We start from the raw sequence: 26,915 nt of genomic DNA on the forward strand, positions 1-26,915 counted from the left end.
CTTGTAGGCTAAATATCCACCCCCTAAAATTATTTTTTAATTTCATTTTTCCATGAGCTCTGTGAAATACCCTTGAATTTCTATAAGTAAATTGTTGACCATAAGAAATATCCATTTTAGGAGCCGGTGTTGTGGTATAGTGAGCTAAGCTATTGCCTGCAATGCCAGCCTCCCATATTGGAGCACCGTTTGATTCTGGATGCTTTGTTTCCATCCTAGTTCCCTGCAATGCACCTGGGAAGGCAGTAGAATTATGCCCAAGCACTTGGGCCCCTGACACCCACATAGGAGACCAGGATAGAATTCCTAGCTCCTGGCTTTGTCTGGGACCAGCTCCCACTGTTTTGGCCTTTTGGGGAGTAAATCAGCAGATGGAAGATGTATATCTCTTTGTCTCTTTCTCTCCTTCTCTCCATAGCTCTGCCTTAAAATAAATAAATAAATCTTTAAAAACAAAATAAACATTCATTTTAGATCTTGATAGACTTTTCCAAAGTGGCACATACTATTTCTGCTGAACCTGTTAAGAAGGACCTGAGCTTAACTGTACTGTCTGAAGTCAGAAATTGTGCTTGTGTCAGTAGTAAAATATGCTCGTTGTGTCTTGTAAGATTAATCCCATCTTTTATATATTTTTCTAGATATGTCCTGTGTGATGGATTATTAAAGTTATATTTCCCCTGTTTCATGAGACCAATTCATTTAGACTGTAAGTTCTCCCAAGATCAGAAGCGTATTATTGAGTAGAGTCCTTCTGAGTTATCTAATGGAGTTTTCACTTCTCTCTAGCTGAGACCATGCTTTTTTGATTAGTGAAGTTATCAATGGAAAATTTTCTCAAGAGCACAGTGTCATATAACATGAAGGCTCTTTTGTTGTTGTTTTGTGGTTGAGTACTAGTGAGGAGCCTCAATGTATTGATATAGTAAACTCTACTTCTTTTACATACTTCCAACATCGTTTAGGAAATGTGTCCCTCAGAGCCCCCATTGTTGACCCTGGCTCACGTCGGCAGCTATCTGGCTTTACTTGCAGGAGCCTGAGTGTTGTGCCAGTTCCTGGCTCATCTGGGAGCCTTCAGAGGGAGATGAGAGATGCAAAGACCATTGGAGTGCTGTGAGACCTTTTGCTGTGGCCTCTGCAAAATCACAGTGATTGCTTTGTGAATGGATGGCTCAAATCCTCTGGGACTGTTTTATGCTTCTCCTGGTAAAACATGAGCCCAAAGCACTGGGCACAGACCAGAGTGCATATCTAGGTAGCTGGGCCAGAGACTGAATTCCATTTCCATAGGGTTGAACTTTTTGGGGACCAGAGATTGGTCCAAGGGCATTGGCTGTCGCCAAAGAGTAAATATTTCCCTAGGCCCTCAGATTCTTCTGCTGAGGGGAAGAGAGAACAGAACTGAAGACTGGCAGAACAGAAATAGTCCCAAATAATTAGGGGAGCAGGATGTCCAGGAAGTTGGACCTCATGGGAGCCAATAGAAACTATCATTTCAATCCATGTGAAGAAATGTGTGGTTGTGTCTTTTAGGAAGTTTGACACACCCACCATCTAAATCATGGTCTCTGGCATGGCCACTTGGGTGAGTGAAGAGATGACTGTTTTCTTGCTTGGCATCTTAATATGATGCTCTGGACCAGGATTCAGCTGATACACCTCTGCTGAGATCTTAGTGGGATCACTGTACACCTGAGAAATTGAATTTGGAGCCCTCATTTAAGCACGTACATGTTATATATAGAACCAAATTAGGCAACTCTTAGGGCCAACAAGGACTTATGTTCTGGCCATTGAATGACTGTTGGTACAGATTCCTGTCCCAGGCACCCAACTTGTCCATATTCTTGGCCAACCTCGGATCGTGAACTGTTGCCTGGTCTATGCTGAATGTCATCAGACTCCACAAGCTCTTGACACTGTTTCTGCTGTGTCCTGGTCAGACCCAGAGTGGGAGCCTAGATGACTGTAGGAGGGGACTGTGACCCAGGTGAGGCCTCCCAGCCTTGTTGAGGGTTACAGGATCAATACCGACATAGGGAGGGATGCTCTCTGGTATTCAAAGAGGTGACTAGATCTAATTTTCCTCTCACCCCAGTCATTCTGCAAGACTCTGTCTGAGACTTGTGAGTCAATGTGTTGGCCCATTCCTAGTGAAAAAGTTTGTAACCTGTCATGCTTATTCACCTGTTTCAATTCACACACATCCACCAGCATTTCTACCATGCCCAGGACCATCCTGCCTGCTGGAGCCTGTCCTGTACTCTTTGTCCTCATGAAGTACCTCAGAGACCAAGAATAAAGTATAAAAAGCCTTCCTCCTCCCCCTGCTCCCTCACCGGCACAATCTGATGGGAGTTCCACACCAGAGGATATGGTAGAACTCAGGACCTATGTCCTCTGCATCATATTTCCATGATAAGCTATTTTTGTGTCATAGCTTTTGCAGCCCACAACATAAAGAGTGCATAGTCATTTCCATTTGCCAAAACCAGGTTGGCAGGGACGGGGTATAGAGGGTATGTTATGACATAAGAGGTATGTTATGACAAACAGAGGGTATCTTTCTGACATGAGGGCCTGTCAGAAATCCTGACACAGGAGCCTTCTAGAAATCTCACCTTAGGCTATGAACATGTCCCCCACCCCCCTTCCAAGTGGATCAACAGAGCATGACTGAGCAGACTGACCTGAGCACAGATGGGCAGTGGCCGTGGCCCACTGTCCAGTTTTTCCTAGGACTAAAAAGTCACTTGGCCTAAAATGAAGCCAGGATGCAAAAGCAACAGAAATTCCAGAAGAAAATGTTGAGATGTGTCCCAGCTTGAAAGAAGGCAGGTGCCCTGGTTTCATCATGAAAGAGTAGTTCAGTGGAAAAAGCAAAGACATACTGGGCTTCCTCAGAGTTTGCTTAGCTGCTTGCAACAAGCTCATATTAGGACTCACGTCTCTCTTTGAACCAACCACATTGCTTTTCTTTTATGATTACTGAGTTAATTACTCAGGAAATTAGTATTAATGATAATTATTAGTGTTAATAAGCATTTGCGTGGTACATTGTCATTTATGAAGCTCTGACTTGTATCATCTCATTTTCTCACAGTGAATTCCTTGCAGAAACCTAGTATTTATCATCCTCATTTTCCCAGGGAATTCATCCCTTTCATTAATATATTGACAACTTGTCAAGTACCCTCCCAGAACATTTTCAGGAAGGAAACAGTTGAGTCCTCCAGAATTTGGTAACAGCTAGCTTTGTTGTGCTGTTTATTTCATGTTTCTTGATAAACACTGAGAAGGATTTTTTTTTTATGAGGGAGAGAGAGAGAGATAGAGACTCCCATTAGCTACTTTACTTCCCACAGCTTGCCTGCTTGCCACAGCTGAGACTGGGCTAAACTGAAGCTTGGTAGCTGGGAACTTAATCTAGGTTTCCCACGTGGGTAGCAGGGGCCAACTGCTTGAATCATCTCTGCTGCTTCCCAGGATCTGCATGGGCAGGAAGCTGGAGTCAGGAGCTGAAGTGGGGAATCAAACCCAAGGACACAGGCATCTTAACTGCTAGGCTAAATGCCTGCTTCTGAGAAGAATTTATTTTTTCAAATCTAGAAAACTGTAGCATAAAAAGACACAAAGAGAAGCTCTAAGCAGGGGGAGACTACATGTACATAATTTACATGTATCAGAGGAAAAGGTATAGCTTGTTGCCTCTCAAACCAGGATCTGGTTAAAATAACAGGTTCTGATTCAGTAGGTCTTAGGTAAGGCCTAGTTCCTGCATTTCTAGCAAGTTGCTGAGGAAGATACTCTGATTCTGCAGACACGCCTGGAGAGGTCAGCCTAGACGGAGGTTTCCTGATGATTAGTCATGAAAAGGGGGCAGATTAAGGGGTTCTGTTACTAGCAGGGACTGTGTTGGAGTGAGAGACAGAGAGCACCTCCCTATCCTGCCAGTGTCTCTGTTCTTCGCAGGGTGAGCCCAGGAGGCCTTTACACCCACAGGCAGACATTAGCATTAGTGGTGTGTGCCTTGCTAAAGAATTGGAGATTGTGCTATTGAATTTCTGTTTTTTTTTTTTCATTTGACATGTAGAGTTAGACAGTGAGAGAGAGAGACAGAGAGGAAGGCCTTCCTTCCATTGGTTCACTCCCCAAATGGCCGTTACCACTGGCATGCTGCGCTGATCCGAAGCCAGGAGCCAAGTGCTTCTTCCTGGTCTCCCATGTGGGTGTAGGGCCCAAGCACTTGGGCCATCCTCCACTGCCTTCCTGGGCTACAACAAAGAGCTGGACTGGAAGAGGAGCAACTGGGACTAGAACCCGGCATCCATATGGGATGCTGGCACTGCAGGCAGAGGATTAACCAAGTGAGCCACGGTGCCAGCCCCAAAATAAATTTATCTTTTAAAAATTATTTCAAAGGCAGAGAGAGAAACAGAGAACTACCCTCCTCTGGGTCACTCCCCAGAAGCCTGCCAGGAACTGGCAGCTCAATCCAGATCCCCCAAATGAGTAGCAGGGATCTGACTACTTGAGCTATTGCTATCTCCTCCCAGGGTCTGCACTGGCAGGAGGCTGGAATCAGGAACCAGAGCCAGGAATCGAACCCATACACTCCAATTTAGGACATAGGCGTCTGACTGTGAGGCCAAATGCCTGCCCCAAACTTACTTTTTTTTTGACAGGCAGAGTTAGTGAGAGAGAGAGAGAGAAAGGGTCTTCCCTCCGTTGGTTCACCCCCACAATGGCCACTGCAGCCAGCGCACTGTGCCGATCCGAAGCCAGGAGCCAGGTGCTTCCTCCTAGTCTCCCGTGCGGGTGCAGGGCCCAAGCACTTTGGCCATCCTCCACTGCCTTCCTGGACCACAGCAGAGAGCTGGACTGGAAGAGGAGCATCCGGGACAGAACTGATGCCCCAACCGGGACTAGAACCCAGAGTACTGGTGCTGCAGGCGGAGGATTAGTCTAGTGAATTGCGGCGCCGGCCTACTTTTTTTTTTTTTTTTTTTTTTTAACATTTTACTTATTTATTTGAGAGAGTTACAGACACAGAAAGGGAGAGACAGAAAAGTCTTCCATCTACTGGTTCACTCTTCAAATTGCCCCTACAGCTAGAGCTGTGCCAATTCAAAGCCAAGGAGCCAAGAGCTTCTTCCTGGTCTCCCACACAGGTGCAGGGGCCCAAGCACTTGGGCCATATTCCACTGCTTTCCCAGGCCATAGCAGAGAGCTGGATCATAAATGGAACAGCCAGGACTCAAACTGGCGCCCATATGGGATGCCAGCACTGCGGGCTGAGGATTAACCTACTGTGCCACAGTGCCGACACCCCCCCCCCCCCACCAAACTTACCTTGTAAATCTGTTTTCCATGGACTTTGTGAAGCACCCTCCTATACTAAAAAGGGAAAAAGGGGGGATGTTTGGATTATGCCACACTGAGACATGAAACCTATTGAGGCTCTTCTCTCTAAAGTGTTTGGCCAAGTACTCACCTATGAGAATTTAAAAAATAAATAAATCTAGAAAATGGTGGATAAAAAGATACCAACAAAGAAAGGCTCTGTCTGGGGAGAGACCGTATATACATGTGTCAGAGGGAAAGATACGGATCCATGTCTTTCAAGCTTTAACCTGGGGTTCTAGTTAAAATGCAGATTCTCTCTACTATGCAAATGCATGGCAAAAGAAGTGTATTTCGAGTAGGCTCCTTCATCACACATCAGAGAGTGTGTCAGCTCTTCCTCATTCTCACAGCAGCCTTTCTGAGTAGTTGGGAAAGGCTTCAGCCCTGTTTCACAGAGGAACAAACCAATGTCCATGGAACTGGTGTCCCTGGCCTTAGGTGCCAGCATGGCCAAGGGTGGAGCCTGGAGTCTCACCTAGATTTTCCTCTTCTAGATGTTGTTTCTGACCCCCTGCCCCACAGAGCAATCCTTTGGAAAACCTGTGTCCTAACGTGTCATTTGCAAGTGTCTCATTGGAACACAGGACTTTCTCTTAAGACAGAGAGAAACAATTGCTGTATTGTCCCAGCGTACCTGCAGAGGACTGTTTCAACTGGGGCGTAGCAGATCTTCAGACCGTAGCCTCAGTGTGAATTTTGAGGCCAAGGACAGTACAAAGTAGGGGAGAGTAGGCAGTAATAGGCTCTTGCGTGGCCCTAGTCAAAATCCCCAGGAAGTCAGTGGTGTCAGTGCCCTGCACCTCCTTGGCATCCTGCTCCCCTGCCTCTGGCCGTCAGGGCTTTCAAGTCTGCTCCAGCTCCTCTTGCATAAGCCCAGGGAGCTTCTCCATGCACAACAGTCCTGCCTGGCTCTGTGCCCTCCGAGAGCAGGAACTACAGTGGAAAACAACTAGATGATGAAAAAGGCACAGGCTAAATTTTGCTTTTGCCCTAGACTTTGACTTTCCTGAACATCCTGGCTGGAAACTTGCTGGCCCTCTCTCTCATGGCCTTCAAGAGGAAGTAAATAAGGTAGCATTTCTAGGTGCACAGAGTCACACAGATCTGTTAGAAGGGCTTCCCTTGGCCCTTGGCCAACCAGAGAGATGACAGGAGGTGCATTTTCACTGACCAGAACTTCCCCAGGGCATCCCAGAGGGGCCTCTCTGTTGGTCTGGATTATTTCTCTGTGTGCTTGGTCTTCAGTAGCCATTCAGGTTTTGGGAGTCTGGTTGATGAACAGTGCTGTTTAATCCAGGTGCTTCTTTGCAGGTATCTACGCCTTGAGTCCAGCAGCTGTGGCCAGGAGGGGGCTCGCAGGTACCGTCAGAAGTAGTTGCTGCTTTAATGTTTAGTCAGATGGCCTTGGCAGTTCCTGCAAGCTGCACCTCCTCCCGAGTCATCTGAACTAGAGAGACCCCCTCCACAGCGTGACCCCACCTCACCCTCTCTCCTTCGAGCCCCCAAGTCTTCATGTTGAATGTTGTGTTTGCCTTGTTCCTGACTGCAGCGTCAGTTTGGGACCCAGCCCAGTGAGTGGCATGGGAGAAAGATGCCTTCCAAGGTTCAGCCTCATAGGAGGGTGTGGGGCTTTGCCTGACTGCATTGGAACAGGCCCTCTTTACAAAGAGATGCTGAGGGCCTGTGAGGTGGCAAGGAAGCCAGTCTCCTCTCTGTTTCCACTGCTGACTGCTGCCAGGGAGCCTCCAGGCTGCAGGAAGGCCATTTCTCCTTCCAGGTTTAACTGGAGTACTCTGATCCCTCTGTGGCTGCGACATCGCCAGTTAGGACTGCAAGCCAAAGGCCAGAACTTCATGCTGGAGGACTCCACCTTCTGGATCTTTGGAGGCTCCATGCACTATTTCCGGGTGCCCAAGGAATACTGGAGGGATCGTTTGCTCAAGATGAAAGCCTGTGGCCTGAATACCCTCACCACGTGAGTGTGTGCCCTTGCCCCCACCAAGCCTGGTTGCCAAGTTGGGACCCTGACTGTCTGCTGGAGGAATACTCCAAGAAGCTGAGAACTAGCCAAGCCTTCTGCTTAGGCTTGAAGCACGCAGTCTCTCTCTGGTCCCCACACATCGCTCCCAGCTAACGGTTGTAAAAAGATGTAAGTGGAGATAAGGCCCAGAGGAGCCAAAGTAGCAGGGATGCACGAATGAATATGAGGTGGGGCTTGCCTTGTGATGTAGCAGGTTAAGCTGCTGCCTGCAACTCCGGCATCTCCTATCAGAGATCTGGTTTGAGTTCTGGGTGCTCCCACTGCTGATCCAGCTCACTGCTAATGCACTTGATAAAGCAGCAGAAGAAATAACCCAGCTACTTGGGCCCCTATTGCCCACAGGGGAAACTCATATGGAGTTCCTGGTTCTTAACTTCATCCTAGCCCAGCCCTGGCTGTTGCAGTCATTTGGGGAGTGAACCAGTGGGTGAAAGATCTCTCTCTCTCTCTCTCTCTCTCTTTCTGTCACTCTGCCTTTCAAATAAATAAAATAAGATCTTAAAAAAATAATATAAGGGGTCTTAAAAATCTATGATTCTGTGTATACTACAGAAAAACTGTGCATGGATTTCAAAATGTCTTTGCACCAAAACAAACTTAGCATTTAATTCAAATTTCCATGAATTTTTAAAGGCCACTCAGAGAGTAAGGAGTGTTGAGTGTGAATGTAGGAGGCAATTCAATGACTGAGAATTTTTTTTTTGTGGGCCCTACCCAACAGTCATTTTTTTTTTTTATTTGACAGGTAAAGTTAAAGACAGTGAGAGAGAGAGACAGAGAGAGGTCTTCCTTCCATTGGTTCACTCCCCAAATGGCCGCCACGGCTGGCGCTGCGCCAATCCAAAGCAAGGAGCCAGGTGCTTCTTCCTGGTCTCCCATGTGGGTGCAGGGGCCCAAGCACTTGGGCCATCCTTCACTGCCCTCCCGGGCCACAGCAGAGAGCTGGACTGGAAGAGGAGCAACCTTGACTAGAACCCGGCGCCCATATGGGATGCCAGCACCGCAGGTGGAGGATTAACTAAGTGAGCCACGGCGCCGGCCCCTGAGAATATTTTTTTAAGATTTATTTATGGGGCTAGCACTGTGGCATAGCAGGTAAAGCTGCCGCTTGCAGTGCCAGCATCCCATATCGGTGCCAGATCAAGTCCCAGCTGCTCCACTTCTGATCCAGCTCTCTGCTATGGCTTGGGAAAGCACTAGAAGATAGCCCTAGTGCTTGGGCCCCTGCACCTGCATGGGAGACCTGGAAGAAGCTCCTGGCTCCTGGCTTCAGATTGGTGCAGCTCTTGCCCTTGTGGCCATCTGAGGAGTGAACCAGTGGATTGAGGACCTCTCTCTCTCTCTCTCTGCCTCTGCCTCTCTAACTCTGCCTTTCAAGTAAATAAATAAATCTTTAACAAATAAAAGAGATTAATTAATTTATTTATTTGAGAGGCAGAGTTACAGACAGAGAGATGGAGAGGCACATACAAAGGTCTTCCATCCACTGGTTTACTCCTCAACTGGCTGCAACTGCCAGAGCTGGGCTGATCCGAAGCCAAGAGCCCCGAGCTTCTTCCAGGTCCCCCATGTTGGTGCAGGGATCTAAGCACTTGGGCCATATTGCACTGCTTTCCCAGGCGTAAGCAGAGAGCTGGATCATAAGTAGAACAGCCAGGACATGAGCTGGCACCCATATGGGATGCTAGCACTATCGGCAGAGTCTTAACCACAGTGCCAGCCCCGAAAGTATTTTTTCTGACAGCCAGCGTCCCATCCCAGTGTGCAAAGGACACTACTATGATCTTCAGGATAGCTACCTGAGAAGCGGTTCGTCACTTTCAGCACCTTCTTTTGTAATGGTTTTTGGAATTCAATACTCCTAGAATGATAATTAACAAATGATAGGCACACAATAAATTCCTAAGTGTTCTATCTTTTTAAAAAAATGCCCAGGTATAATCTTGATTTTTTTCATGAGATTTTATTTAATTGCTAACTTTGCTCTAAACTACAAAAAAAAAAATGAGCTATCAGGCTGGATTATCTGTTTTTCAGTTTTTCGGGCAAAAATTAGGTGATGACAAATGCAGTAAATGGATTTTCTTGAGTGGTTTATGAGCTGATTTTGAAGAGGATCCCTAATGGAATTGGAAAGGGCTGAGTCATGGTGGCATTATTGAAGCAAATGCGAGTGACTTCCCAGGAAGGCCTCCTGGAGCTCTGCGGATATTTCAGGGAATGCATGCTGCTCCTCAAAAGCAGGCACTGCCTGAACTTGGAACTCATGAGTCTGACTTGGAAGCCAGAAGCTGCCTCCCTCATTTGAGTATCCTGTGTGGTTGGGGATGCCCAGCAGGAACCCCAAATGGGGTGGGGATTGGGAGAAGACCAGCTGTCTCCTCCACGTCACACAGGAATCCTGTTTCTGCCTTCTGAGTGGGCCCCCCGAGAGCTTGTCCCATCTTTGCTTTAGAGCTAAAACCTCCATTCTGTGTCCAGGTTTTGAAATTCTGGATGCTTTAGTAAAATTGGGGTTGGTCACTACCTTACCTGTTTTTCTGATGAAGTTGCTTCTTCCTCTCTCGGGGTTGGGAGCTGACCCAGTCATAGAAACTGACTTTTACATAGCCTATCTGTGTTTCCCCAAATCTTACTGACCTCTTTCCCTTCTCCTAAGGAAGTGAGCCTACCCCAGATTCTCTAACGTCCCTAGTGTTGATAGTTCTTGGTTTCAGTCCTGAAGCCACTGAGAAACACGTCTTCATCAGGGGTTTGGGGAATGAGGAGAGTCATCGGTGAGGCGGAGTAGAATAACAGGCAGTCCTCACTCATCCTTCCTATGTTTTTATTGTAGCTATGTTCCCTGGAACCTGCACGAGCCAGAAAGAGGCAAATTTGACTTCTCTGGGAACCTGGATCTGGAGTATGTGGTGCTGATGCCTCTGGGGATGAAGAGGGGGCTGAGAGGTGGCTCTACAGGGCAGATTAGGACCCCTAGCAGTGCCCTGCCTGTGTGTTGAGAGCCGTGTTGTCAGCATCGGACAAGATGCTCTCCAGCCGTGACCTGTCTCCCTAGATGTGCTGGGCCTGCAGCCTCTCGGGCCCCTCTACACTGCAGCCAGAGGGGCTGGTGACCCTAAGTACAGTGGGGTCCATTCACCTAGAATGGGGGAGGGCTGCCCTCTAGGTTAGCTAGGCTGTCGGGGTCAAGCTCATTGCCCTGCCCCGCTGCACCCTGTCTGATGCTGTTCCCCCTCAGTACTGCAGGTGGGCTCTGCAGATGTTCCTGAGGCTGGGAGCCAGCGAGAACCCAGCTGTCAAGATGTCAGATCTCCAGCCTGGCATAGGGATGCCCCATTCTGGGAGTGGGGACTGAACCCTCCCTCCCCCCAGTTTCCCTGGTAGAGAGAGGATTGGAAAGAGGTGTGCAGCTGCTCCACTCTGTGGTATGTGCAGGCTCCCTCACACCTGGCCTCTGCCCTGGACTCATGCCCAGTACTGAGGGGGTTTTACCTCCCCAGGGCCTTTGTGCTGATGGCTGCAGAGATCGGGCTGTGGGTGATTCTGCGTCCAGGCCCCTACATCTGCAGCGAGATTGACCTCGGAGGCTTGCCCAGGTAAGCAGGACCCTGAGGGTCTCCAGTGCAGCTGGAAGTGTCTGTGTGCTGATGTGAACCTGTCGCAGACGAGGTATAGTTTTGCTTTTAAAGTGGAGCTTCCATTGTATATACTGAATCTCATTTTTGGAGTGAATAGCACCCCTGGGGTCATTTTGAGTGAGGTCGCAGTTGTTGCCCTGGCACAGTCCCCTGTGCATGGCTTAATGAGGCTGGCAGCAGCAGAGGGTGGGCCCGCCCCACCCCCACCCCCACCCCCACCCCCACCCCCACTGTGTCATCCTCAGGGCTCCTGTGGAGCTGCCAGCCCAGGCAAGACCTTTTTCTGTTCTGGACGGAGCTCACTTTCCCTGCCTACAACATGGAAAAACCCAAATCGGCCCTGTTTATAACGTTGTTCCTGAGTGTTATTTGAGAAGTCCAAGTATTTTGATGAAGTGTAAGAGAAGCAGCTTGTTTTCAGACCTTAGGTCCTGATGTATTGTACTCCTAGTGTGTGGTCTCAGCTGTCAGGAGAGCGTCCTTCTGCCGGCATAGAGATCACCTAGGGCCGCAGTCAGTCTTCAACATTACTGCCGTCGTTTTTCCAGCAAAACAGCTTTCTTGTTCATGTGCATCATCTTTCCCAGCCACACACTGTGCTGGTGCTGAGGCCCAGGCACCCTTCCCCAGAGGAAAGAAAGCCGAAGCTGTGCACCTGCCGTGTCCTGGGGGAACTGCCTCTCCCCGCAACGCGGGCACCAAGCCCCAGCCTTGCTTTCTCTCCCTGGTTTCCAGCACAACCTGCCCTTCCCACTGGGCCACACCTCTGCCTCCATCTCCTGCAGCTCCCATGACCACTGTACCATCACTGAGCCGTTCAGCCTGGCACAGTGCCCTGGACAAGCTGAGCAGCCCCGCCCCTCCCTGCAGATTAGGAATCTGTGTGCCACCGTCAGCGCTTTCCTCAGGCTCAGGCTCAGCTGCAGCAGGCACCTGAGGCCAGGGTTTTAGGGTCTTAACCTAGAAGCAGCAGGCAGTGCAGGCAGGCAGGCCCCGCCCAAGAGGGTGGGGCTGGCTGACTGACACTGGGGAGCTGAGCCTTTTTGTTAGGTGTGAGATGGAGCAGGGAGCCCTGTGCCACTGCTATCTCCTCCTCCGTTTTTCTATCAACATAAGTTGACTGTTTCTGATCTAGTTCTGGTAGGGTCCGAAAATGCCCACCACCCGAGGAACGACTCCAAGAGACTTTTCTCTCATGCATCCAGCAAAGGGTTAAAGATTTATTGATCCAACATGTTGGGGCCCTCTGAACATACAAGGACAGAGGAGCCCCGAGGAACTACAGCATAGGGTTTATAAAGGCAAAAACCGCAAAATTGGGAGCGGGGAGAGAATACACGGTTGCTAAGCAGTTGCTAAAATCTTACAATCAGCAATTATGATTTTAAGACATAGACAAATCACATCTTCATTATTAGCCCAGGTAACCCAGGTGCAACCTTTCTACTTTTAAGCTTGAGCAATCATGCTAGGGGGTTTTTGTGCTCTGCCAAGGGTGATGTAGTGCACTGCTATTGTCCGACTATTTGAGGTCATAGTTTCAGACCAGAGTCTCACGGTGGGGGCGTGCTTTCCCAGAATGGAGTCTCAAGTGCTCCAAAATGGAGTCCCTACTGTCAAGGTGCTACTTTACTTTGTCTTATTTTCGCAGCTGCACCAGGAAGGTTTAAACCTGTAAGCTTAAGCTTAACTTTTTACACCCGCACATATACAATTTTAACTCTTCAGTTCAGTATCTTCAAATCAGGGCAAGTGAAGCTCCAGAGCCTTTTATTGGAAAATGTATGTGTTTTCTCAAGTGGGGACTGCCTAGATTCCAGCCTTCTGATTGCAACAGCCAGACTACAGGAAGGTTCATCTCTGTACTGGCCCGCTGCTGCCCTGCCCCAAGCTCTGCGTAGTCAGTGTGGCTCCTGGGCGTGTCAGCCCTGTTGGTGGACAGGGCTGGAAGGCACGCAGCTGCTCAGTGTTTTCTGGGTGAAGATCGCATCCCTGTCCTCCAGCCCCAGGGATCCTAATCCTGTTGGTTCCAGCCCTGTGTGTCAAGATTGTAAAGCAAATGTTGGAAAGCTGGGCTTTCAGCCCCGTGACAGGCTTTTCTCATTCTGCCTGACAGCAACAGCTGCTGGTGGCTACGAAGCTGGAAATGGATTCTCACCAGGGCTGGGCCAGTGGGTCAGGAGCCGTGTGGAGTGCAGGCAGGGTGGGCACTGTGGCATGGTATGCTGGCACCGAATCTGTCTACCTGGTCTCCTAACCATCTGCTGAGAGTGGGCAGTGGGTTGGAACCAATTGCCTTGCGTCCTGGTCTCTGCAGCCACTGCTGAGCCTCCCTGAGTCTACTTCCTTACTGCACTGGCAGCTGTCCAGAGCCAAGCCACACAACACTAACACCTCTCCCTGCACTTTGGACTTCAAGCTGGCTACTCCAGGACTCTGGCATGCGGCTGAGAACTACGTACAAGGGCTTCACCGAAGCAGTGGACCTTTACTTTGATCACCTGATGTCCAGAGTGGTGCCACTGCAGGTAAAGCGACAGACTCTTCTTTGGTCTTCACCTGTCTTCCTGCTTGGTAGTAGGTCATCTCAGAGGAAGACACTCTTAGCGGATGCCTGGGGTTTGTAATTGGCGGGGCTTGTAGTCTTTGTGTTTTGAAAGATCCGTGCACTTGAGTGTCCTCAGGCAGTGCTGAAAGGAGATAGATGAGAGGGCATGTGTGCCCTTACAGTGGCACAGCCATCCATCCAGACAGTGCTGGAGCTGCAAGGCTGGGATGACTTGATAGCTGAAGACACCCAGCGTCGGCATCGCAGCCACACAGTTCTGTTCAAGGTAGCGCGTGTGGATTGGCCTTTGCCTGTGGAACAGCCTACCTCTCTGTGGTTACAACATTCCAATTGATGGCTTCTCTAGGTACAGAAGGGTGCTGTATGTTACACATTTACTATTTAAAACCTATGTGCTAATATTAATTCAAACAAGAATCTAAGCGTTTCATTTAATAATTGGAAGGAAGGGAAAGGGAGGGGAGAGGAGGGGGGAGGGGAAGAGGTGGGGAGGGGAAGGGAAGGGAAAGGAAGTGAAGGGAAGGAAAGAGAAGGGAAGGGGAGGGGAAGGGAAGGGAGAGAAGGGGAAGGGCAGGGGAGGAGGGAGGGAGGGGAGGGGAAGGGAAGGGAGTAGGAAAGGAGGAGGGAGGGAGGGAGGGAAGAAGGAAGGAAAGAAGGAAGAAACAACAGAAATGGGAATCACTATTTAAACAAGAATCTAAGCATTTCATGTAATAATAATAAGAGGAAGGAAGGAAGGAAGGAAGGAAGGAAGGAAGGAAGGAAGGAAGGAAGGAAGGAAGGAAACGGGAATCACTGCTTATATAAAACCATGAAGTGTGATGTTGAGAAATTAGTACATCAAGAGAAAATTAATACACACAGAAAAACATTACTCTTGAGTCATTAGTTTGGAATATTCACAGAACAGAAATCAGAGGCAACTCCCAGGTAAGATAGGATACTAAGTCAAACCTGAATTCCAAATAGGCAAAAAGTTTAATGTTTTTGGTGTAAATATATTCCAAATGTTGTGTAGGTCATACTTAGAGTAAAAAAAAGTCATTGTCTATATAAAAAATATTATGAATTCAAATTTAGCACAGTCTAAATTTGGCAGCCTAATCATGAAAGAAGCAAGGAGCTGGGAAGTATTAGCCTATACTTTGCAAGGAAGATGGGGCTGCTGATTGGGCCCAGCAGGTGGCAGTAGTGGGTTGGGTAGGGAGGTCATTCTGGGAACACAGCTTGTAGGCATCCTTAGACATGGAAATACACCAGAGCTCTTTTGTTTCCTGAATAATTTTTTATTCTCTTCATTTTTTAATTTAATTTTTTATTTATTTTATTTTATTTTTTTGACAGGCAGAGTGGACAGTGAGAGAGAGACAGAGAGAAAGGTCTTCCTTTGCCGTTGGTTCACCCTCCAATGGCCGTCAAGGCCCGCGCACTGTGGCCAGCGCACCGCGCTGATCCGATGGCAGGAGCCAGGTACTTATCCTGGTCTCCCATGGGGTGCAGGACCCAAGCACTTGGGCCATCCTCCACTGCACTCCCTGGCCACAGCAGAGAGCTGGACTGGAAGAGAGGCAACCGGGGCAGAATCCGGCACCCTGACTGGGACTAGAACCTAGTGTGCTGGCGCCGCAGGTGGAGGATTAGCCTATGGAAAATATGGATAATAAAATTACCATATTAGCCTTTTAAACATTTTTTTACTTATTTTTGTTTATTTGGAAGCAAAGAAACAGAGAGACAAGATGGACAGAGAGAAACTCTTATCCTCTGAACCCCTCCCCAGTGACTGGCCAGGCCAAAGCTGGAGCCAGGAACCCAGTCCACATCTGTCACTTGGGTGGTGAAGACCCAGCTGCTTGAGCCATCGCCTGCTGTCTTCCAGGGTGTGCGTTAACAGGAAGCTGGAATTGGGAACAGAGCTGGGGCTCACACCAGGCACTCCAGTATAGTATGTGGGTGTCCCAGCTGGCACCTCAACTGCTAGGCCAAACCATTTTTAAGTGCACAGTTCTGACGCATTACATGTCCCTTCTTATCTGCAGGGGATACGTTCCAAGATCCCCAGTGAATGTCTGAAACCACAGATCTTACTGAACCCTGTGTACACTGTGTTCTTCCCTATATATGCATGCCTATGATAAACTTTAATTTATAAATTAGGCAGGGTAAGATATTAGCAACAATAGCTAACAACAAAATAGGACATTATTGCCATCATACTGTAATAAGTCAGAATCACTACTTGTGATCTTTGGACTTTTATTTGGTAAATTGAGGGTTACTTGAACACTGAACGAGCACTGAAATACCACCGCAGTTGCCCTGAGAAACAGTAGCTACAAGGGTAGCATATATGTGGATACGCTGGACAGAGGGATGATTCATGTCCCAGGCAGGATGACATGGGAAGGCATGAGATTTCATCATGTATTCAAAACGGGGTGCAATTTAGAACTTAGGAGCTGGTTATTTGTGGAATTTTCCACTTTCTGTTTCAGACCACAGTTGAGTATGTGGATTGCTATGTCCACCTTGTTGTGCAGTCGTTGCCTCGATCTTAGTCCAGGCCACTGTGACGAAGTCCCTTTGCCTCGGTGCCTTTTAAGCAACAGGAAGTTACTTCTCACAGTCCTAGAGGCTGGAAGCCTGAGATCAGGGAGCTAGCTTGGTTGGTTTGGGGGTCGGGGGGAGTGTGCTTTGGAGCTAGCATGGTTAGTTCTGGGGGGGGGGGGTAGTGTGCTTTGGAGCTAGCATGGTTGGCTCTGGGGTCGGGGGTGTTTGTCCGCATTGTGGACAGCTGTCTTCTTGTATCTTCATCTGGCAGAAAGAGTGAGAGAGCTCTTAGGGGTCTCTTCTAAAAGGGCAGTGGTTCCATAAAGGAAGGCCCCACACTGATAACCCACTCACCTCTCAAAAGTCTCACCTTTTAATCCCATCACACTGGGAGTGAGGATTGCAACATACATACTTGTGGGGAACACAAATAAAGTCCACTGCAAACACTATCCGTCTCCAGAACTTTTTCCATCTTCCCCATCTGAAACCCCATATCCATAAGCTCCCTGGTCCTCCATCTCCACATCTCCTGGCAACCACCATTGCACTCCCTGTGTCTATGAATGAGATGATTCTAGCCACTGCGTGGAGATGGAATCAGATGGTATTGTGACTGGCTCTGTAGTGTGATGTTCTCAAGGTTGAACCACGCTGTAGCATGGCTCAGAGTACCCCATTGTGTGTAGATGTCATGTGTGCTTTATCTGGTCACTCATCCATGGTTGTTCTCACCTGTTGGTGACTGTGACTGAAGCTGATGCAAACATGGATGTACAAGTATCATTTCAAGTTCCTGCTTACTTCTTTGGGGTATATACCTAGGAGTGGTATTGCTGCACTGAATAATAATTTCATGTTTAATTTTCTGAGGAGCAGGATAGTGTTTTCCACAGGAGTTGCACCATTGAATTTCCATCTATAATGCACAAGCATTGGAAAATCATGAAGTTGCATGAAATTAAGACATTCTACCTCAAACTCATACCAACTTAAGTCAATCACATTAAAAATGCTACTCTTTTACACTTAGGTCCCCCTTTATTTCATTGATATCACAAATTACATCTTCATACATGGTATAATCATTAACCTGCATTAATCTAAGGTTTATAATTATGCATTTGTATTTTAAACCTTGTAGAAAATAAAAACTGGCATTGGAAACTAAAATTACAGTGACATGTTATAAATATTTTCCTGCATTTATGTTTACTAGAAACTTTTTTATTTCCAAATGTCTTCAAGTTTTTATGTAGCATCTTGTGGTTTCAACTTAAGGCGGTTTTTTGTAGGGCAGGTCCTGTGGTAATAAACTTCTTCAGCTTTTCTTTGGGGATCTCTTAATTTCTGTCTCATTTTTGAAAGATAGTTTTGCGATATATAAAATTCTGTTGATTTTTTTTTCTTCTTACCATTTAAATGCGTCTTCCTGCTGTCTTCTGGTCTGCAAGGTGTCTGCTGAGATATCCCTGATAGTCTTGTTGCGGATCCCTGTCCTTGGTTCTGGCTTCCAACAGTTTAATAATCATTTGTCCATGGGGCTAGCTGGGTTATCTGGCTTGGAGATCATTGAGCTGCTTTGATTTTCTTATCTGTGTGTTTCTCCACTTTGAGAAGTTGTCAGCCATGAATTCTTCAAATAATGTATTTTCCCCTTTCCCCCTCCTGCTGGGATTCCCAGAAGGAATACATTGGTCTGCTTAATGGCGCTGCGGAGGAGAAGAGGCCCTTAGAGCTGCTCATTTTTCTTCATTCTTTTTTCCTTTTGCTCCTCAGACTTGGTTGTTTTCAATGAGCTAGTGACAAGCTTGCTAATTCTTTCTGCTTCCTGTTTGAATCTGCTGTGGTTCCTCTAGTGAATTTTTCACTTCTGATACTGTAGTTTTCAGGCCTAGAGTTTATTTTTCATTCTTTTTTAAAAAGTTTTTATGATGATATGACAGTGCAAACAGTATTCGTTTTATTGCTCAATTTCAGCATGGGCATGTACAATAGCTAATTTTTTTCTTTCTTTCTTTTTTCTTTTTCTTTTTCTTTTTCTTTTTTTTTTTTTTTTGGACAGGCAGAGTGGATAGTGAGAGAGAGAGACAGAGAGAAAGGTCTTCCTTTGCCGTTGGTTCACCCTCCAATGGCCGCAGCGGCCAGTGCACTGCGGTCGTTGCATCGCGCTGATCCGAAGCCAGGAGCCAGGTGCTTCTCCTGGTCTCCCTTGCGGGTGCAGGGCCCAAACACTTGGGCCATCCTTCACTGCCTTCCCAGGCCACAGCAGAGAGCTGGCCTGGAAGAGGGGTAACCGGGACAGAATCCGGCACCCCAACCGGGACTAGAACCTGGTGTGCCGGCACCGCACGGCAGAGTAGATTAGCCTATTGAGCCGCAGCGCCGGCCTAATTTTTAAAAACCATTTATACAGATAGTATTGATAAAGTTCATGTAACAACTGAGTGAAAATACAAAAAATATCACAGCTAAATAAATACAAAGACAATGAAAATGATGAGGTCATTTCTGTCTCTCTTTTGATATTTTCATATTGGTCATGTATCATTTTACTGGTTTCCGTTCTTTGTTTTTTTTCCTTTAGCTCTTCGGTCATATTTATGATAGTTGGAGGTCTTTTATAGTGTGTGTGCTGTTTGGATTTCTTCAGTTTGTACCTTTGGATGAGCAAGGTTTCTCTGTGTTTTCGTGTGGGTTGTGTGTACGTGTGTGTGTGTTGAACACTGAGCATTTGAGAACAATCAGAAGCATAAGCCATCACCTTACCCAGTCTTTGCAGACTGGCAGAGATGATCTTCACTAATTAGTAGGACCATGAGCCTGGAGATAAGTAAAGGTGATGACTTAGGATTTCAGATACTTCCTAGACTTTTGTCCTGTCTGCACCTTTGTGCGTGTGTGTGTGTGTCCTCTCCAACCCCAGCCCTGCTTGCTGTTAGATGTCTTCATTTCCCAAAGAGGCTCACCCTGGCTTCCTGGGGCTGGAGGTATTCTGTTGCATTCTTAACTGCAATCCCTCACCTCCAGGCATCCTTAGATTTGTAGTTTCCCAGTTGTAGCCTTCTTTGGCTTCCAGCCTGAGTGGTTCAAATTAATCTGATGTCTCCTGTCTGAGCTCCAAGTCAGACAAAGCAGAACTAGAACAGTAGGCATCCCACAATCAGGCCAGAACAGGGCAAACAGATTGCATTTTGTTTCTTCCATCCTGAGAGAAAGAACTGGGAACTGGGACACTTCTGACCACATCATGTCACACTGAGGAGGGGATGGGTCACCTGGGAGGAAAAAAGTCACACAATGTCCTGCCACCTGGTGTGTGGCTCGTTCTTGATTGGACTGGTCACTGGTCTGCGTAGGTCTTTGGTATCCAGAGCTCATATTAGTTGGATGTTTCCATGACAGAGTACAAGTCTGGTACTTCCTGCTCTACTTCTGGGCAACTCTAAATGATACACCAAACCTGGTTATACTTTCATTTTCAAATGAAATGTTTTCTAGTAATTTGTTGTAGCTGTGGTGAATTTAGATAATATTGCTCCCACTACAACCTCAGTTTCTGTCAACCCGTCTCTTCCTAGTATAAGCATGGTGGACCCATCATTGCTGTGCAGGTGGAGAATGAGTATGGCTCCTATAACAAAGACCCTGCCTACATGCCTTACATCAAGAGGGTAAGTGGCACCTGCATTAATTTTTTCATGTTCCCTCTGGAATACATTAGGGGCTAGGCCATGTGGAGCTACTATTTTCCCCATTCTAATACCATGTCTCCCAACACCATTTATTAATCAGTGAATTTTTCTTCATTGTCTCCGTTGTTTTATTTCATCAGGGATGTCATTTATCCTTCATTGATTGAATTCATCTGGGGATCGCAGTGTGCACCTGGTGTGGCTGGGGCCTAGATGAAAGGAATTAACTTGATTGAGTGGTGATGATTAGGGAATGCTTCCTGGAGAGGCTGCTGTCATTCAGTGTCCAATGCAGATCAGCTTTACTTGGGGAGTTTTTAAAATCCCTATGCCTGGCCCATATGCCATTTCAATCAAATAAGAACCTCTCAGAGAGGCCGGCGCTGTGGCTCAATAGGCTAATCCTCTACCTAGCGGTGCCGGCATACCGGTTTCTAGTCCCGGTCGGGGCACCGGATTCTGTCCCGGTTGCCCCTCTTCCAGGCCAGCTCTCTGCTATGGCCCGGGATTGCAGTGGAGGATGGCCCAAGTGCTTGGGCCCTGCACCCCATGGGAGACCAGGAGAAGCACCTGGCTCCTGGCTTCGGATCAGCGCGGTGCGCCGGCCGTGGCGGCCATTGGAGGGTGAACCAACGGCAAAGGAAGACCTTTCTCTCTCTCTCTCTCACTGTCCACTCTGCCTGTCAAAAAAAAAAAAAAAAAGAATCTCTCAGGTGTTCTCATGCAGCAGATCCCAGCCACATGCCCGCCCTGTGAATTAAATAAGAATTTCTGAGTGGGTTCTCAGGCATTGGATCCCAATGTGTGGTGGAGCTGAGAACTGCTGACTCAACACAGGCCCACCAGGACTGTAGTAACACCTGAAAGAACAGGCTAATAGTCACTTAAGGTTCTGTCACTTAGTAGCTGAAACCTGGAACAAATTCCTTCATTTCTTTAAATCTCTTTTTTTCTCTGCTGTACTCTCTGCTCGGACTAAAGAATGTCTGCTTCTTTGAATTGTGTTATGTGAGACCATGCCGTTCATATGTTACTGAGTACATTTGGTGCACCATAAATTGTCGATAAAATATGACTTTAAATTATTTATTTTATTTGACTTATTTGAGAGGCAAACAGACAGAAGCAGAGACACACAGAGAGACACTGAATTCTCGTCCACTGGTTCCTGTCCCAAATACCTGGGAACCAGGAACTCCGTACAGGTCTCCCATGTAGATGGCAAGGACCTAGCTCATTGGGCCATCATGTGCTGCCTTCCAGGGTGTGGCAGGAAGCTGGAGTCTGACACAGAGCCAGGACTCAAACCCAAATGTGGGATGTGAGCATCCCAAGAGGCCTGTTAACTGCTCTACCACACGCCTCAATAAGTAAGACTCGATTAGAATCACAGACATGTGTGCCTGAGTACTTGGGAGGGTCAGCCGTGGTGTGAGCTGAATGCTAACTGTTAAGTGGCCTCCGATTGAGGACTGGGTGATTCTGGCTTTGGCCTTTGATGCCCCGGGAGCCTCTGTGACATGCAGATTCATGTCCCATCTGGAAATTATTCCCTTACCTATAGGCTGGAGACCACCCAGCTTGTGGGTGCTTGTCCACTCTCCTGTTCTTGTCACCTGCAGAGCTGAAGATCCCAGGCTGTCCGAGAACCATAGCCCTCCTCCAGCTGTAAGGGGTACATTCACTCCTGACAGCCAAGGGCACACTTCCAGTTTTCTGTTTATCTTTGAGTTAGTTGGAAAAGCCCACCCTGGGCACGGGAATCAAAGCTTCTGCTGCCCCTCCTGACCCCCTCAGACTATCTCCTGGGCCCTGAGGCTTCTCCAACAGTTGTTTACTTGATTACTTGATTTCCAGACTGGGAGGGCCTTGGGCAAGTCCCTTCCCAGGTTCCAAGTGGACATGTGACTCAGAGCTGCTCTGAGAATGGCATGAGACACAGACACCAAGCTGCTGGCTGTGCTTGGCAGGTCACTGGCACCCAGGAGCTAGGTAATGTCCCTCAGGGGTGCAGCCGGGACATCACATTCCATGAAAATGTGTGACTTTACAGTTAGAGCCCAAGTGAATGTGGAATATCAGAGAGTGATGGTTGCAGGGGTGCGATTGGGGCAGATCCAGGGCTTTTGACAGAAAGCTCACCAGGTCCCTTGGCTTGGCTCTGCAGCGTCTGTCATTCCGGGGAGTGATGGTGCCCCTCCCTTACCAGCACAAGGGTTAGACAACATTAGTTACCCACAAGATTCTCTGCTCCCCCTGTTTCCACAAGAATTCAGTTGAAATAAATCACCCTACAGGGAAATTACGGGAAAGATCTCCCGTGCTGATGCTGCCGATCCCAAAGAGCCCAGAGCCCAGAGCCGAGCCCCTGGCGGTGGGCAGACTCGGGGTCGTGTCCACACGCTCACCTCAGTTCTGGAGGCTGTCCCGCCGTGTTCTACCTTGCTGAGGCGCTGTGTCTGTCACCTTTACATCACTTCCACTACCATGCCCGAGAGGAGCTCCGTAGGGGAAAGAAGGTTTACTCTGGGCTGGCGTCTGGTGAGAGTAGAGAGGGAGGTCCCAGGGCGAGCCAGGGAGCAGAGAGAGCGTGGAGACCCAGCTCAGCTTAGGTATGCAACCACCTCGGGATAAGCCCCCAGTTACCTAAGGGCTGGCCTGGACCCCTCCATGCCATAATTAGATCACATCTCATAGGAAACTGGCGCAGTTTTATCTATGGTGTGATCTACACCCTAATTTACACACTATGCCCTGGCTCCCCCCCCCCCCCCCCCCCCCCGCTCTTCCTACTCCTGCCATTGCTGAAAGCCAGGTGGCCACATGGCCCAACCACCAGTGTCAAGCTCCACCCCCATCCTAATGGGATTCGCTGCTCCTGCTTCCCTGCCCGCCCTCGGGCAAAGTTTTAAAATGGCCTGTTCCTGGCCGGCGCCATGGCTCAATAGGCTAATCCTCCACCTGGTGGCGCCGGCACACCGGGTTTTGGTCGGGGCACCGGATTCTGTCCCGGTTGCCCCTCTTCCAGGCCAGCTCTCTGCTATGGCCCGGGAGTGCAGTGGAGGATGGCCCAAGTGCTTGGGCCCTGCACCCCATGGGAGACCAGGAGAAGCACCTGGCTCCTGGCTTCAGATCAGCATGGTGCACCTGCTGCAGCGCGCCGGCTGTGGCAGCCATTGGAGGGTGAACCAACGGCAAAGGAAGACCTTTCTTTCTCTCTCTCTCTCTCTCTCACTGTCCACTCTGCCTGTAAAAAAAAAAAAAAAAAAAAAAAGGGCCTGTTCCTGAACACTTGGCCCTCTTGGCTCCTCTCTCCTGTGCTCTCTCCTGGCCCTTCTCTCCTGCTCTCTTGGCTCTTCTTGTCTGCTCTCCTCTCCCCCTCTCGTCTCTCATCTCTCGTCTCTCTCTCTCTCCTCTCCTCACTAGCTCCTCTCCTCTCTGTCTCTCTCTCTCTTACAATCTCCCCTTTTTCTCCTCCCTTTGCCGCCCCACCCCTCCAGTCTGCTACGTTTCCCCAATAAACCCTTCCATTTACTCCGGTGTTCGGTGTTCGGTGTGCCTTGTGACGTCTAACAGTCTCCACCCTTTGTCCATTAACCGTTAACAGAAACCCTTGAGGTGTCGACGTGCTGGTGAGTTTGGGGTGCGAAACATTAAGATTCTAGTGGTGACTGCTGAGAAGCACCTCTGTAGAGGGCTGTGCTACAGGCACAACAGCAAACGCTCAGTAGGTGGGAGTGATCATTCCCGGTCATGGCTGCAGCTCAGCTTCCTACACTTCTTCACGCACCCACTCGGCACCTCCCAGGAGCGCTTCCTGCTCTCCCAGGGCGCAGCCAGGCCCTTGCTGCTGACCAAGTCCATGCTGACTTGGTTATGGGGAAGGGACAAGCTGTTTGCTGGTGTTGGCCTGGAGGCCTGACATTCTCACGAGCAGGTGACAGCAGGGCTGTCAGCTTCTCAGGCTTCAGCGTTGGAAAGCAGCCTGGCCTGCAGCACCCAAGGGCTGCCAGACCTTGATACCCTGGTCCCGCTGGGACTGGGATTCAGGCTCCTTGGAGCCTTGCTGAGTGCGGCGGGCACAGACAGGGCGGGCTGGCCTCTGTGATCTCCAGAGATAAATGCTCCTTTTCCCTGTCTCCCTCCCACACCACCAGCCGCACACCCCTGCCGAAGCTCTGAGGAGGGAGCTCACGCCTTGGTTTGCGTTCTTGCTCCACAGGCCTTGGAGGACCGCGGGATCGTGGAGCTACTGCTGACTTCAGACAACAAGGATGGCCTGAGCAAGGGCGTGGTGCCTGGAGGTACTTTCAAGGAGGCCAGCTTGGGACCGGAGCCTCCGTCTCTGTGCACAGGGCTCTGGGCTCCGGGGGTTGCAGGACCTCATCATAAATGACACACTAACCAGCACTGTGGCCGGTCTCCCTCCCCTGTCAGGTGCCCAGTACAACCTAGCACCCTGTAGGTGACTGCCCCTCCTAGGAGCTCCCTCTCATCAGAAAACCGCAGCTGCGCTGTCCTCCCTTGCTCGAGCCACAAACCTTGCCGTCATGCTCAGCCTGTCTCCCCGGTGCTCCCGCCATGTAGGCTGTCAGCACATCTGTCTGGTCTTTAGCTTTATCTTTGAGACGTGGCTGGACTCCAGCTCCTCAGCTGTGGCCTTCGTTTACCTCTTGCTCCTGTGCAGGGGTGTTTTGAAGGCCTTCCCTTTCCACTGACTCTTGGCACCTGTTTGAAATCACTGAGCCGCTGAAAGGCAAGCTTTGTATCTCTGTGCCTGGAATGTGACAGGTGCTCAGGATGACTGTCCTGTGAGAAGGGAGAGGCTCTTGTCTCCAAGTAGAGGGAGAGAGTCAAGGACTCAGCCCTTAGGGCCCGCTGTGTGGGCCAGCAGCGATTCCTCCTATCTCCACATGGTGGCACTATGGCCCCATGGTTGGGTCCAGGGCCTGCCGTGGCTCCACCCGTCTGGTCACTCCTGATGCTGTACCTGTTTTTGGTGCTTCACTATTGTACTGAACGAAGGCCTTGCGAGAATGCTGGCCGTCTCCTGGGCGGACTGCTTCCTGCATGCCCTCCCTTCCTCCCCTTCGGACACCACCCCGGTGCCCCTGCTGCCACTTGCTGCCTGGAATGATACTTTCAAACTCTAAAAAAGAAAAAGCAGTGCATCCACAGGGTCTCATTTTGTTTTTATTTCATCCCCCAGAAATGACCACTCTGAACTTTCTAACTGCTTCTCCGGGTATCTTCTTTCCTATTTCTGGAGAATATGCATCTAGAACACTGTACTTACAGCACTCTGGCTTCTTGGGGGTGGAGTTTTTTGTCTTCAGCTCTCACCCGATGCCTTTCCTGCCAGCCTAGCCAGTCCATCCCAGTCGGTGCCTTGTCAGCGTGTGTCTGTGTCACGTGGTCATGCGCTGGCTGCACCAAGGCTATGCCCTTGGATGCCTTCTGTGAATTCTCGAGCTGTCAGTCAGCACGCTTGTAAATATCCCGTTCTTCCTCTGAATTCTTCCCTTTCCTCTCCCTTTGTGCCCTCCCCTTTTGTCTTTTAAACAAATGCTTCCCCAGACACCTTCCCAACACCCACCACTAGCATTTTTCAGTATCACCTGGCCACGTGGAGAAGTGTGGAGACCACCCTCTCGTGTCTCTGACTTGGTGTCGCCTTTCTCTGCAGACCAGCCTCTGGGTCCTGTGTCCTGGAATTTGGAAGCATGGCTCCATCACTGCCCAGCAACCAGCGGTGCTGCTGGACACCCTGACCTCTGGCTCCTGATCCTTTCTAATGTCCTGTTCCCCCTTTCTCAGGAACCGCAGGTTTTCCTGCTCATCCTTGTTGCCTGTGTTTCACAGCAGGGTTTTTCACTTCTGCGGAGTGCCAGAATGGGCAGTTAGGTCCTCTGATGTGCTTATCTGATGACGCTATACTCTCTCTCTCGTTCTTTCTGTTGTTGTTGTCATTCTTATGATTTGTGCTTTGGACTCTCAGACATATTCTCAGTCTAAGTTTTTTTTTTTATCATTTTTATTGTTTGTTTATCTCTTTACCCTTTAGCTCTTCCTGTATAACTTTCTTAGCTTTTCTATTTCATTCATTTTGGATCCCATTTTTCTTTGGATCTATTTTATTTTTTCATAACACATTTTGTAATTGGATAGTATCTTTTTTATTTTCTTTTTTTCAAACACTGTATTTATTCCTTTTCAATTTTGCTTGTTCTGTCTTTCTGGCACCTGCTGTGCCCAGTCTTCCTTGTGAGCGGGTGTTTTCAATTGTCTGGCCTGTCCTGAGCAGCTTCAAAAAGAGGAATTAAGTGGCCCCACGGAGCTGCTAGTGTGGGCGGAGGCTGCGACAGGACTCTTCCCTGCAGGTGGTTAGGCGGTGGTGGCAGTTTGAAGGATGGAAACTGAGATGTTGTCTTGAGCACTGTGATTCTGGAGAAGCCTTTGGCTTCATGCTGTGATGTCTTAGGACGCAGCAGGTTCCTCTTACACAGAAGGCCTGCATTCCCTGCTGTGGCCTCCCCTCCTGTCCCACGCTGCAGCTACTCACATCCAGCTTTTCTTGAGAATGTGGTCTTCACTGAGTGGATGGGAACGGCTGGTGATGGAGGACAATGCCGAGAGGCTGGGGGCCTAGTGGGCTCCCTGTCTGGTGCTTGCAGCTCTGGGCTTGGAGTGGGTGAGGCCCTGGGCTGGAGGTGAAGCTGGCCGTAGCTGCTTCCATTCTTCTAGGCTGTTTAGTGTCACAAGGTTTCCTTGACACTTTGTCTGCTAATATCTCCTCTCCACTCCAGTTCCTCTTAGCATCCACCTGTCCATCCCTTTCTTTGTACTGTACTGTGCGTCAGGAAGAGGGGGCATAGGCGCGTGTGTTCAGTTAGCCATGTGTGTCCAATTGACTTTGAGGTTCCTGCCTGTTGAGTTTCAGACAGGCCACTTGTCTTCAAGGAGTTTCTTCATTTCAGGTGAGGAGGGATCTGGGTGCAGGGTGTCAGTCA

The 26,915-nt window shown here is 48.8% G+C and overlaps 1 protein-coding gene across 7 annotated transcripts in view; it reads left to right on the top strand.

The window, feature by feature from the left end:
* LOC100345461 (beta-galactosidase-1-like protein 2) overlaps nucleotides 1-26,915 on the top strand; it is a 44,180-nt gene that overhangs the window by 5,121 nt on the left and 12,144 nt on the right. For 4 of the 7 annotated variants that reach the window (XM_089314586.1, XM_051834498.3, XM_051834500.3 and 1 more), the window contains exons 2-8: nucleotides 6,721-6,768; nucleotides 7,187-7,384; nucleotides 10,287-10,355; nucleotides 10,954-11,049; nucleotides 13,511-13,619; nucleotides 19,792-19,884; nucleotides 24,128-24,209. In XM_089314586.1, coding sequence (XP_089170712.1) covers nucleotides 6,721-6,768; nucleotides 7,187-7,384; nucleotides 10,287-10,355; nucleotides 10,954-11,049; nucleotides 13,511-13,619; nucleotides 19,792-19,884; nucleotides 24,128-24,209 — 695 coding nt within the window. Of the gene's footprint in view, nucleotides 1-6,720; nucleotides 6,769-7,186; nucleotides 7,385-10,286; nucleotides 10,356-10,953; nucleotides 11,050-13,510; nucleotides 13,620-19,791; nucleotides 19,885-22,819; nucleotides 23,538-24,127; nucleotides 24,210-26,915 lie in introns of those variants that run through there. The other 3 variants (XM_089314591.1, XM_070048418.2, XM_089314620.1) reach the window with 2 other exon arrangements.

Source organism: Oryctolagus cuniculus, chromosome 1 (genome assembly GCF_051225735.1).
Source record: "Oryctolagus cuniculus isolate XC-2025 breed Fujian yellow rabbit chromosome 1, ASM5122573v1, whole genome shotgun sequence".
In the NCBI taxonomy this organism is placed as follows: Eukaryota; Metazoa; Chordata; class Mammalia; order Lagomorpha; family Leporidae; genus Oryctolagus; species Oryctolagus cuniculus.